The sequence below is a fragment of the Coturnix japonica genome, chromosome 4 (assembly GCF_054131305.1).
Source record: "Coturnix japonica strain WE chromosome 4, WE-NBRP24, whole genome shotgun sequence".
Classification (NCBI taxonomy): Eukaryota; Metazoa; Chordata; class Aves; order Galliformes; family Phasianidae; genus Coturnix; species Coturnix japonica.
Window position 1 is genome coordinate 36,038,827 of NC_140666.1, and position 13,913 is coordinate 36,052,739.

The following is a 13,913-nucleotide window of genomic DNA, read 5'->3' on the forward strand; positions in this document are numbered from 1 at the left end:
TCTTTCTTCTCCTCTTTCCTCTGTAACCCACAAAATCTCTCAAACAAGACGAGCTTTTAATCTTTTGAGTAGCTTGGACTTCACTGTGAGGCATTTAAAGATAGAAGATGAAGTGTTGGAAAAAGAGCTGATTCTTTTATCTTGATGTAGCTGGTATCATGTTCATATTCCCAGTTAAAGAGGCCTTTGTTTCCCACTGCTGAGGAGGCCTTGAGAGTCTGGGAAGGCCAGCAGTTTGCGATGTGTTTCTCTGATCCTGTAGTAGTATTTACTTGGAAGTTAATGACTGCTCAGTTGTTTTTGTTTTTATTATTTTTGAAATGTATAACTTCATTTGAATTGCATTTGTAAACTGACTTGTAGCATTACTAGCCATTTCAATACTTATCTGTAAGAACGCAGCCTAGGTTAAAATATAACTACAGCTGTTGGGACCAGGCTCAATTCAAGATCTGTGTAGCATTAGGACTGTCTTCATAAAAAAACCCAAAACATATCTGTCCTTATTCACAAGGTTCTAGGTGACAAACCATTACATGATTAGTAAGTTCACAAGTAGAGTAGAACCGGGTGCCTGTCGTGATCATGCTGTGGCTACTTCACAGCGTTTCTTGGGGTGGGAAAAAAATGCAATGTTGAATTGCTGCTTATCCTTGGATCTTCTTTGGCCCTCTGTAAAATCAAGCTCCAGTCTGGCAAACCACATAGCACGATCACTATAAATTCAAGCTATACAGTAACTTGGATATAAGGAAAAGAGTTCTTGCTTAGTTGTGTGCCTGGTTTTGACTACCATGTTTTTAAGACTGATGTAAATTATGCCTTAGGGAATGAAGAATGTTTTTTCCAGGTATGGCCTAGTCCTTCAGTACTGAGTCTCTAATGCTGTTGCTTTGTCTTGCTTTCTCCATTTGCAGTTCTACCTCCAGTGCTGGTTCCAAGGCACAGCGAATACAACCCTCAGCACAGCCTCTTGGCTCAGTTCCGCAACTTAGGACAAAATGAGCCCCACATGCCACACAACGCTACTTTCCCAGACTCTTTTCAGCAACCCAACAGTCACCCATTCCCCCATTCGCCAAACAGCAGCTATCCAAACTCCCCTGGAAGCAGCAGTAGCACCTACCCACATTCTCCAGCCAGCTCAGACCCAGGAAGCCCTTTTCAGATGCCAGGTATGGTCAACTTCTTTGAGTTGTGAGAAGTGAAAATGTGGTTGAATGTAACAGATGTCTTTGTATTTTTGTTTAGTAATACTTTATTACCAGCCAGTGCTTGTGTTTAGCAGTAAACTTTAGGTAATGAAGACTTGGTAATTGGTTGGTCTCTTGTAATAATATTGAGGCTTTGAATATGTTTCCTCTTGAACACAGTTCAAATGTTACAAGTAAAATCTTCTGGGACAGAGTGAGGGATTCCAAATGATGAATATTCTTGGGAGATGGTTTGACAGTGTGTTCCATACATACTTAATGCGCAAGAGTAATTCTATGGGTCATTCTTGCTTAGGAAAGAGGTAATGGTCAATGCAGCATGGAGCTGTAGTTCTACAGAAGGATGTTTCTCAAGGGGATCATGCTGCTGCTGCTGCTACTTGATAAAATTTCTTCACATACTGATGTAATCTAAAATCCAAATATATATCAACTGAAATGCAATTAAGGCTCTGAAAATAAATCTTCAGACTTCTTAATTCCTAAATTCAAAGAATTAGCAATTATTTAAATTTTTTTATTTTTGCTTAACTGTTTGTAGAAAATTTTGTGAAGCTGTTGTTATTGTATTTTTGTATTTCAACACAGAGTTGTTAAAATACTGCGGAAGCTGCTTATGAGGGATCTCTTGACCTAAATGTTAGGAGAAGGCCTCTATACAGATGTTTATGGATGTTCTGTTTATGTGTTTTCTTTGGGGGCTGTAGGGAGAGAATGTGTAAACAGAAGCGACTGTCTTGTGAAACTGTGCTTTCCATTACGTGAAATTAACAGCTAGAGATTTCTACTGCTGATAGTTGTGTGAAGATGACTGAACTTGCAGAGACAGGAGGGAAGGAAGAAGAGTGGATGTATTTGGTGTTTTTGTTGTTGCTGGTTTTTTTTTAAATGTGAAAAGTTGCAGCAGAAACAGCTGTGTTGTTTCTACATTCTGTTCTGTTTTAAATATGACCAGTATGGTTGGGTCTCTTCCAAAGGCTTCTTGAACATGAAGGTCTTCCTGAGCATTGTCTTGTGGAAGCTTGCTTGATCTTGGGAGGTCTGTTCTGTCTGCATCCCCATAAAGACAAGTCACAGGCTGCAGTGAAGAAACTGGTTCAGAGGAAAGGCAAGATGCTGATGTCCTGCATGCTTAGTTTTGCACAGCTGTCCATCTTACTCTGTTAGGGCAAGAGGAGGCTGACTATTTGGAAAATACTAAAAAAGGATCAAGACAGTTGTCCAAAAATCTCAAACATTTTCCAGAAACTTAATAATTTGTTCCCTATGGCCTTAGAATCTTATTTCCCTATCTGTGCATCTCCAACATTGTACTTGCATGCACATGAATGTCCAAGGCTTATTAAAACAGAAAGCTTTTAAACTCCACTGCAGATTGCTAAGCTTTTAAAGTGGTCCTGTTGTCATTTTTGTCTTTTCCCTGCTGCTTGCTTCTACCTGACAGTTTTAGACATACAACTCTCAGTTTAGCAATCAGTGGTATCGTTTTCTTGCCTTTTCCTGATGTTAATTCTGGGGGACCCTGTGATTACTTGCGGTGGTAGCTGACGATCAGTGATGGGAGTAAATGTGGGATGAGCAGCAACAGAGCTCACCAGAGGCAGTCAAACCTCTGCTTTTGCAGCAAAAGCTTGTAGGCATTGGTCAAGAGTTTTTCTTTTTGCATGTACCTCTGTGATTGCTGAGACATGGAGAGCCCTCTGCTTTCCTGGAAGGTGGTGCCATTGGCAGCTTCTTGCAGCTTCTGGGAAGCTGTTAGGAAGCAAAGCAGGCAGCTGAAGAGCAGTGCAAGTACCTGCCTGGGGTGCTTCAAACAGCATGGCGACAGTGGGTTAGTGAGTATGTTGCAGTGATTAAGATGGTTTTGGTGCTAGTTGTCCAGTGCTGAGCTGGCCAATGCAGCCAGTAGGAGGTGGCAGCAAATAAATTCCCAACCCAAAAGTTACTTCTAGAGAATTTGGGTTCATCAGTACTTTATACTATGCAGATGGAGCTAGTACTCACAGTGACAACAGTCATGGATGTACCAGCAGTATTTGCAAGCTTCACTGAAGGAATCAAGCAAACAGAAAAGCTGGAACTGAAGGCTTTCTGCTCCAAATTCAGTTCACATTACAGCATTCAGTATGTACTTCAGACCTTTTCTTAAGAGCTCTACATGTGCTAACATCTGTGGAATTTTGTACCTGTAAAAGATGTGGACAGGTGATGTAGCTAGGCTTTCTTTCGTGGTTTGATGAGGGGGAGGGACTTGTTTTTGTTGTACTTGTGCCTCATACACATAGTAATTTTTTTGCTTTCCTGAATCAAGGTCCATGATTGCTTTCTCAGATTTCTGGTAAGTGGAAATTTATAGCTGAGTCAGACTGGAAGCATTTCTAGACAAATGCTGTGTGTGGGTATGTGTATACTGTAAAGAGAAGAAAGGACTCATCTATCTCTTCTATATTTAGCTGATACTCCTCCTCCTGCTTACCTGCCTCCGGAAGATCAGATGACACACGATACTTCCCAGCCAATGGATACCAACATGATGGCACCCGGAATCCACCCTGACATACACAGAGGAGGTAAAAACATTTCCTTCTCATCCCCTGCTTTGCTTCTTAACAGTAAAGTACTTTCACAACTGTTTGGCTGCTTTAATATTGGACTCATATTGTTTGTAGGCATCTTTAACTGTAGAAAAGAAACAAACCAAAACTGTGTAATTTCTCTTCCCTGTTGCTGCAAGGCATGAAATAAAAATTCTCTCTAGATTTATTATTTTTAGGTAAATAGTTATTTAGAACAAGAACAGTACTTGTATTAAAACAAACAAACAAACATGGACTTTATTCCTTTCTGACGCCCAGACACATTGTGGTCAAGATCATTTTCTATATTTTTATTTGGAAATTCTGATAATCCCAGAAAAGAGAATTATTAGAATGCTGCACATTTTTGCACGCAATACTGAAATGGTACATGTGCAGGAAAAGGAATCTCCTTATCTTTTATACATTGATTTATTGTCACCATCCCTGTAGGTATTCAAGGAAAGGGTAGATGTTGTACTTTGAGGTGTGGTTTAGTGGGCAATACAATGCTGGTGGTAGCAGGATGGTTGGACTAGAGCTTTCTTCTAGCTTAAATGATTCTATGACTGAAACAGTGCAGTTGGTTCCATTTAGCATTTACTGAATTGTGGTTGGCAGATACAGTCAAGTAGCTCTCTAAATGAGGTCAGAGAATGCGTGCTAATACTGTCATGTAAATGCCAACAGACATTTTTCCCAGGCAATACATGTCATATGTCAGTACATATAGTAAGACTTCCTATTCTCAATGTGTTGTGGTTCTAAATTCAGTGCTTACCTTGAAGTCCCTGAAGTGTATATTCTGCCTTATCACCAGGAGAAATGTTAACTGTATAAGAGCTTTTAAAAAGATGTTTCTCTTCGGTTGTACCAGCCCATTTTTATTTTTATTTATTATTTTTTATTTTTTTTTTCCCCCATCGTTGAGTCCTGCAATGACAGCATGTGTTTCAAAATCCAAAGCTGTCTGCTGGGATGAGAGCACTACAGACTTTGAAATCTATATTTAATAAAAAATGTAACCAATTGCTTTATCTGCTGTGATGTAGAAATCTTTTTAACACATTGGTTTTTAAAGCCTTTACAGTTTGCTGTGCTGCTGGGTAAAGGATTTAGTGAATCCATCATGTTGTGAGAAACAGCCCCTTTAGAGAACAAACAGTCTTACACAGTTACTGACCGTGCCAAGAAAGAGCAGTGAGCTCAGTGCTGTGCCAGAATGATTATGAAGATCACAAGCATAAAAACAATTTAACTATTGTTTGATTTTTGTGCTTGTTTTGTTGCTAAGCTTAATGTCTAGTTTCAGGAAGTATATTTGCACTCTTTAAACAATTTGGATAGCTTCCCTGGTAACCTATTTACTCTGTGTGGAATGAATTTTGCATGTGATAAACCCCATCTGTGTAGCATTTCCAGTATTCTCTGATCCCATACACTGTGTGTGTACAGTCCTTGCTGCTGCTGAAGGCCCAAAGTACGTTTATCAGTGTTTATGCCTCACTGCAAACTTCTGCATGTTTATCCTCCTTAAAAATCTATGTGTACCTAATTCTTCTCTTACATGAGTTAATAAAACACAAGAAGAAGAATACAGACCACTCTCTTAATACTCAGCTGTTCCAAATAAAAATACTGACTGTTTTCTCCCTCTTAGTTAAGTACGGCAGATTCTCACCTCTGCCTCTTCAGTTAATGGAGTTAATAAATAAATAAAGCAAAACCAAGTCAGAACCCTTACTTTCGTATGCTGTTGTGTATGTTGTTTGTATGTGTGTATGCATTTACACACACTCATAAAGTCTCTCTCTACACAGACTGTAATTTCAATACATGAAAAAAAAAACAAAAAAACAACACAAAAACAGTGCTACAGATTGAAAGAAAACAGGTTTTAGTGTAAATCTACTGCAACATTTTTGTTGCGAGCTTTTAGAGGCATATTTTTCATGGTGATTTGTTAGTCTTAAGAGCTTTGACTTAACAAGCTGCATCCTGTCAATGAAGTTGGGTAATTTCCATTGTTGGCCCATGCTGGGAATAGAGAGACTAAGCGCACCTGCTCTGCATGACTTAAAGCAAATGCAAGGAAGTTAGTATGAAATCTGTGTGAGAGAGATATGATTCATTCTGGAAGAATGGCCAGCTGGCAAGATTTCTTCCTGACTTTTGAGAACTGGGGTAAAGCTGCAGCTTTGATAATTGCTGGCATCTTCACATGAGCTTAAAGTGTAGTAATCTCTTACTAATAATTAATGAATGGTTTTTAATTTTTTAACAATGATGTGAGAGGATAGAACGTGCTAGGGTATCAGGAAAGACTGGCTCCTTTTTAGCACTGTTTCAAGCAAGGTATTAATCAGATGTAGACATTATACTCAAGGTTTTGCACAATAAAGTAGGATGTGTTCTCCTGCTTTCTACTGTTTGTTACCTTTTGCATCTGATACGTTATGCTCATTTGAGGGGATTTTAGTTTTGTTTTTGTGTATCAGAAAAATCTCAATGTGTGAAGAAAGGAAAATGTGAATGCTGGGCTTTGTTGGCTGACTTCTATGAAGACTTGGGGTTGGGATTAGGAATCTTTGGCCAGAGAAACAAGCCTCCCTGTAACACTGAACTTATTTTCATTTTAGCACTTTGGCCTCTTGTTAGAGCTTTAATCTGCTGAGCTGTTATCTCAGCAGCAGGTCCAACTGTGCTAGGCTGAGCAGGGAAATAGTCTCTTTAATTTGAAAGAAACCACATGAAGCAACCACATCCCTTTGCTAACCTCTTTTTATTTGGAGACACTTTAATAATTTGTAGCTGTATTTGACACTTCAAAGAATACATATTGGGTGGAGACTTCTGAAGAAGCCTGTGCCGTTGGGACACCCAATGAGAAAATGCTTTTGGTAAAGACCTTCTGTATCTTGAAGAAATTTTCCCCAGTGCAGAGTCGCAGGTGTTAGCTCAAGGCTTTCATGCATTCCTAGAGCCTGATAGATAGGAATTGTGAACTGTGGATGTGCTGGTGGCATTCTCTGCAGTTCCCAGCTTTGATTAGGACCAGTTGAGGATCAGTTTGTTGCTACCGTAGTCTAGAAAACCAAGTCCTGAGGGATCCTTACTCCACAAATAATTCTTCTGTTGGTGAACAATTGCAGGATTTGTACTGGCTATCATTTGATGAATAAAATAACTCATGTTTAATAGCATCTGCCTTTATTGCATCTGTTCTGTAGTCCAGCACAGTTGTTAGGATTGTGTGTTACAGCCTTGATCAACCTTGGATCCCAGGTAGTTTGCATGTTCTGCAGACAGATATCAGCCTCTTTTACTGCATGAAGAAAGGTTAGTATGAGCCCCAAAGGCCAAACAACTGATCTGCTGACTCTGTTTTTAAGATAGCTCCACACTCGCTGGTACCCACAGTTATAATGGCCTCTTCTGCAGTTGCATGGTGCTATTTCTCCTTGTTGTTATAGAGCTTCACAGTAAAAGCAATGGATACTTCTAATTTTGTGAAATAAATGACAAAAACAAAACAGGAAAAAAAAAAACAGAGCAAAATGATACTGAAATGTGATTTAATTTACTAGATTGGAATGAAAGTTGAGCTCTACAATTGTGGTGTTTCTCCACGGTCTGGGCCTGTGCCATATTGTGTTGTAGAATGGGCAGCAGGGTTATTGGGGCATTGTTTGCTCTGTGCTTGGGAACTTCTTGCACTTCACTATTGCCAGTATTTTCTGCTTTGGGTCTTGTGCAAGTAAAGTTAAGGTGAAGTTATTCTATTGTGTGTCTGTGGCAATGAAAAGTTCAAAAACATCTGAGAAGACCCTTCGTTTAACTGCAGTTGATTATCCAGATCATCTTTTAGTGATCTTCTGCCAAAATCTGCAAGTTTATGAATCTTTAGATCTTAGGCCTGTATTCCAGCACTGCCAGACTGTAACTTTGCCTGGTTGCTTTGCAGATGTTCAGGCTGTTGCTTATGAAGAGCCGAAGCACTGGTGCTCCATTGTTTATTATGAGCTGAATAATCGCGTTGGGGAGGCCTTCCACGCCTCTTCCACCAGCATCCTGGTGGATGGCTTCACTGATCCTTCAAACAACAAAAACAGATTTTGCCTGGGGCTGCTCTCCAATGTTAACCGGAATTCCACCATTGAGAATACGAGGAGGCACATTGGAAAAGGTGAATTTTTCAATCTTTTGCATTCTTTTTGGGGTGTCTCTTTGGGACTGTTCACACTAGGCATGACAGTCTGAGCCATTTGTTTCAAGAACAGGCTGTTCTTCCCAGTATGTGGGATAAATGCTTATTTAGAATGTTAATAAATACATAGTTTTCTGGCTATGTCTTGTGAGTCTGGTATTTTTTCTACCAGCTCTGTAATTGCAGGAAGATTTTATCCCTAGCCATTCTTATTGCCTAAAGTCTATCATAATCTTAATTAGTGCTAGAGCTTAAGGCTTTTTTAAATGAAATGTCTTGATTTGTCTTGATTATTGGTAATGTGGAAATCCAAATGATAGTTCTTGGCACAAAATCTTATCTACCTTCTAGTTCTGACATAAATGAGCTGTGCTGAGATGTATTTAGAAGGGCAACCTCCTAAAACAGGTTTTTTTAAGTGCATTTTTAAAGAGGATGGTGATTCTTTCAGTGGGAGTTCTGTGTTTCTCTTTTCTTTAACGGCTGTGGCAGTGTCCAGCAGGAGACAAAAGCTTGTTTTATGTCTGAATTAATACCATCCTCTCTTTTGAGGACTTGCCTGTAACACTGATTACATGCACATCTGATGTTATGCCTGCAGTGGGTTATTTCTGCCAGACACCTTTCTTAGGAGTTTATCTTATTAGTAAACTAAATTTTCTGAGACAGTGGGGCTGAGCGTGCCCAAGCAGTGAGAATGTGATAAATGCCAATTGATTATTTTCCCCCTTCTCTGAGGAGAAGAGAATTGAAACTGAAGGGAACTATTCAGTCATCAAATTTTAGCCCTTAGTCTGGAAAACCTTTCTCTACATGAGGATGCATGCAGCTCTCAGCAGTACACCACACCTGTGCTATGCCACTCAAGTCATAACACTTCTTCCTTCTTTTCCTCCCCATCCATCTTACCAAGTATGAGGATATTTATTTAACACCTCATTCATTTTCCCTTTAAAAGTAACCCAGCTGCAAGCAGAGTTCTGCTGAAGCACTTAACTGTGTATATACGAAAGTAGAACGGAAGAGACAAGGAAGCTGTTGAACAAGTAAATGTATACAGTCGATGATGACGTAGAACTGTTGGCCTTTAAGAAGCAGTAAATCCCGTACTTGAAGGCAGCCATAAATAGTTTTGATGATCAGATGGTGTTATGTGTTCCCGTACACGTACACACATCTCACGTGACAGAGCACAGTCGAGGCTTTCTGACTTCAATATTTAAATTGCGTGTCTGCTTCTTTGGCTTGTTGTATTGTGGAAGGTGAAAAGTTTAAGCAGCAAATAATCTATTTCTAAACACTAAAGTTAAATGTTCTGGCTTTATCAACACTTTCCGAATTGAATGATCCAGACAGCGCATCTCCAGAGGTTCCCCATGAGGGGGTGGGGTGTGTTTTTGGGGCTTGCTGCCATCAGTGGTGGGTGAGGGAGTGAGGAATAGGCGGGGTGAGGACTGTCAAGTTGGTAGGTGTGTGCCCTCATTTCAGAGATGCATCTACACGTTATTTTTTTTTGTAGTTTTCTGGAGCGAAAGCATTTAAATGTGTTGAAAACAACCTCATTGAACTTACCAAAACAGCAGTCAGGACTTACAGATTATCCAGATTAGGGCCATTTTAGTATTTAGAGTCTGTATAATAGGGATTCTACTCTCTCCTCTTGCATTCCCAATTATTGTTTTGTGTAAATACAGTGAAAGAAAATTTAGCTGAACAATCCATCTAATACACAGCATCAAAACTACTGCAGTACTTACTGGTTTGTTGTTGTTGAACAGCATGTTAAAATGCAGCAATTACTGATTTTCTCCTTACTTAGGCATGCATACATGCATAACCACCCTTTAAATCTACTGGTGAAATAGAAAAATAAAAACAGAGTTTTAAGACAGACAGAAGATGGCCTGATGCACTATTAATGTTCATATCTTAGAGAAGAAACACATGAAAAACAGATGCTCTGTGTGAATTAATCTAACCTCCTCATGTCAACATTCTTTTCCCAGGTGTTCATCTCTATTATGTTGGTGGAGAAGTGTATGCTGAATGCCTCAGTGACAGCAGTATTTTTGTGCAAAGTCGTAACTGCAACTACCACCACGGTTTCCATCCAACCACAGTGTGCAAAATTCCCAGTGGCTGCAGTTTGAAGATTTTCAATAATCAGGAGTTCGCTCAACTTTTAGCACAGTCTGTGAACCATGGCTTTGAGACGGTGTATGAGCTTACTAAGATGTGCACTCTGCGCATGAGTTTTGTAAAGGTATGTGAACATTTGCTTGGGGCTATTTGGTAGGCAAAACAGATTTTTTCTTGGTGTTATGATTCTGAAATGTTGATTGCCTCCCTCCATTGACCTGTTAATAACTGTTACATTTAAATATTTATGGATATCGTTCTTTAAGTGTAAGACGTACCTTAACAATATGAAGTTGTCCATAGACCTGTGTCTGTTGATATAGACTTTGAAAACTGAGGTGACCTGTAAAAGGTGTTTCTTTAGCTATCTCTCTAGTTACTTTCTGAAGCATTCCTATCACATCTGTTAACTACTCTAATTTCATTAAATTGCTTCTCTTAGATAGAGTTATTCAATTGAATACTTATATTTAATACGTTCATATATATTTCTATAACTATTTGCACATTTAGTCTGGAATTATGGTGGCTCTTAATTTTGTGGCATATGGCATGATACAGTACAAGTAAGCTTGGACTAGTTGAGTTGTCAGTTGCTTGGCCTAAAAGTGTAAGAGCCACAAATTAATTACATAGCATCAGATTTGCCCTTTTAAACGATGCTGCAATGTTTTGTGCCATCTCATGTTCTCAAAGATTTCCAGCTGAACTTTATGCTCTTGTTCTTGGCTGGCATTTTTGATGCGAGATGCCATGGCTTGTAAGCCATTATAGCTGTTGTGGGAGTCTGTCTTGAGCAGCAGCACCCAAATTAGGTGTGACAGTAATTATTTCAGTGAACACGTGTACCTTTCTATTCTATGTAAGGTCTAGATTTTTAAGTGGATATGAGTGTTGACATAAGTTCTGATTTAAAAAGGCTAGTCACGTCTTTGAAGCTAGTCAAACAAAGCTGATATTATGCTGAAATGTCCTCTTGGATGGGAAGAGGATAGAATGTTTCAGATATGTTAGGATAGGGGACCCTGAAATAGGGCTACATCCCACATCAACAATCCACTCTATGGTTGTACTGCAGTATTGTATGCGCATGACCTCCTGCATATGCAGTGTTGTGTTTATAGCTGCTGCCACCTATTGGGAGTTGAGCAGTTCCTTCATTAGGAACCTTCCTTGGTTTTTAATCCATCGATCTATTTACCAAAGTTTTTCTTGTTTTTGATCTTGATATGGAAAAATTGATTACCTTTTTCTTTAGAGGGTTTATTGGACATGATATAACTGGCAGTGAAGTGTGGGGAAGTCTTGTATTGCCAGAAGTGACATCTTTTGAGAACTTAGAGTTCAATTCCAAGAGATCACAAAATGACAATTGCTGCAAATTTTGTTTTGTTTTTTTTTCAAACTTGGGGTTTGTTTGTTGAAATGTGATAGTGATCAGATGCTGTTCTGCTGAAAATCACTTATGAAAGCTAGATTATTTCAGTAAGAAAGAAATGGATTCAAGTGTGCTTCTCATGTATTTGCTATTATCAGTAAGATGATTTTCCCTGCCTATGATTCTGTTTCCAGGGTTGGGGAGCTGAATATCATCGACAAGATGTAACGAGTACTCCATGCTGGATAGAGATACACCTTCACGGTCCCCTTCAGTGGCTGGATAAAGTACTTACTCAGATGGGCTCTCCTCATAATCCTATTTCTTCAGTGTCTTAAGGTCCCAAGCTCCTGCATTTTGGAAACAACGAGCCTTGCGTGTACTTGAAGGACGTATGAGTCAGACACACACTTTTTTCATTTTTCCCCCCTGAACTGACAACAGCTGAGTAAGAGCCATGAAAATAATTTACTTTTGTGACCAACTGTTGGATTCGGGGAAGAAAACAATACAACAAAACGCAATGAAAAAAGAAAACAAAAACCAACCCCTTTGACATAATACTGTTGGTATCAAGTATTTTAGTTTACACAGTAACGTTCTACTGCAAAGTTGATTTGCAGGCCTTACCATAAAGGAGGCTACTGAGCCAGAACAACAAGCTGTTGGACTGAGTCCACAAAGGAGTTTCCTATGGTTGGCACTCTGAGATTCTCTTCCTTCATGACATCCAGCACTCACTGCTTTTTTCCCCCACGTTGTCCCCTTGGGCTAGGAGCTAATGTTGGTGAAGCCTGCTTTTAGCAGGCTTTCTGCAGTATGTTTTAAAATCATTTGTTTAAGCTGATGGTTATTCTTCTCTTTATAAGACAGACATACAAACAAAAAACAACCAAACCAAACACCTAACATATAGTTTTAATACCAATAACTTGTCATAATCTTGGAAACTGTGTCCTGACCGTACTGCTGTAAGAATGTTAGGAATGTTTTTTGGTAAATGTATGTATGGTGTATTTGAAAGTTTAGAAATCCTTTAGACGTAGACCCATAAAGGAATTAGGAGTATTTGAATGGGGGGAAGAGGGAGTGGGAAGAGAAGGTGACAACTGAAATGTAGAATATATTGTAAACATAGGTTGTTAGTTTAAACTGAGGTCTGAGTTTTGCTGTGCATTTCATTTTTATAGTGGCTTCACCTTGATAATTCTGACTTTTTTTTTTTTTGCCTCTTCCTTTTTCTCCCAGAGCAATTGCGCAGCTGGTTAATTCTTTTTACCTCTGAAGAGGACAAAATGATTAATTCCTGCAGTTGGAAGGCTGCAGCTCTATGTATTTCAAGACAAAGTTGTACAGTGTGCTCTTTTAACTATTGAGCAGTTTTATACAGTGTATGTAACAGAAATAGGCTTTTAATTTTGTAAGAGAATCTTGTTTTGCCAAATCTAGAAACTGTTAATTGTTTGGAGGGCTTCAGAATCCTCATGTGGGTCTGTTTCAAACTTTTAAAAATATATATATTTTTAATTTTTTTTTTTTTTACGGCTTGGTTTATTGTCTTCTCTTTGATCTTTTATATTCACGTAAGCTGTAGTACTTTAAGTACCTTTATTCCAAACTTAGCGGCTCCTCTTTACTGGAAGTTTTGAATAAAACCTGTTGTTACTGCTTACATTTGATTAAAACTTTGTCTTGTCCACTTCTTAGTAGATTTTGACAAACCAGATAAAGATGTGATCTTGGAGGAGGAACAGCTAGAAGTGAAGAGACACTGACATTTATGGCTAGTACAGGTTAGTAACCCTACGGAAGTTAGCATGGGAGATAAATAAGCTCTCTAGATGGAAAGACTTCTTAATTATATATTAATATGGATGCAGTAACACAGAAATTCCAGTTCATAAAATTTCTGTGTTTTCAACATACAGTATCTGAACAGAGAGTTTTGCCTTTTACAGAAATATCTAGCAAACTGTAGACTGTGTGGGGGTGACTGAGTCAGGACTGTTACACATTGACTGAGATCTGAGAAACTCAGTGAGAAATGCTTGTAATGTAAGAGTTCAAGTGAGATATGACTTCAGTTGTGACCTTCTTTTTCTCTTGTTTTAAAATAAGTAGGTCTGATCCCCTTCCATGAAGTGTTTAGAGGTCTCCATTAAAATAAATACTTCCCTCCTTTACAGTATTTTTTTTTTTAATCATGTGGAGGTTGTTTGAATGCCTGTGTTCCATGGAGAAAGTGTTTGGACACAGCTGTTGTGTATCAGCCTTCACAATCTCTTGTGTGTTTGCCTTGTGGAGGGTATTGCTGCCTCCCAGCTGTTTTGCTGGAGACCTGATGGAGGTGAAGGCCATAGTGGCAGTGTGGTTTTTTGTCTTTGCAACTTTAATAACAT

General features: G+C 39.0%; 1 protein-coding gene across 8 annotated transcripts in view; it reads left to right on the forward strand.

The window, feature by feature from the left end:
* SMAD1 (SMAD family member 1) overlaps nucleotides 1–13,199 on the forward strand; it is a 43,640-nt gene extending 30,441 nt beyond the window's left edge. For 7 of the 8 annotated variants that reach the window (XM_015861158.3, XM_085546478.1, XM_085546477.1 and 4 more), the window contains exons 3-7: nucleotides 918–1,175; nucleotides 3,668–3,784; nucleotides 7,755–7,976; nucleotides 10,004–10,260; nucleotides 11,709–13,199. In XM_015861158.3, coding sequence (XP_015716644.1) covers nucleotides 918–1,175; nucleotides 3,668–3,784; nucleotides 7,755–7,976; nucleotides 10,004–10,260; nucleotides 11,709–11,852 — 998 coding nt within the window. In that variant the 3' untranslated portion in view covers nucleotides 11,853–13,199. Of the gene's footprint in view, nucleotides 1–917; nucleotides 1,176–3,667; nucleotides 3,785–7,752; nucleotides 7,977–10,003; nucleotides 10,261–11,708 lie in introns of all 8 variants that reach the window. The other variant, XM_085546479.1, reaches the window with a different exon arrangement.
* Nucleotides 13,200–13,913: the final 714 nt, after the last annotated feature.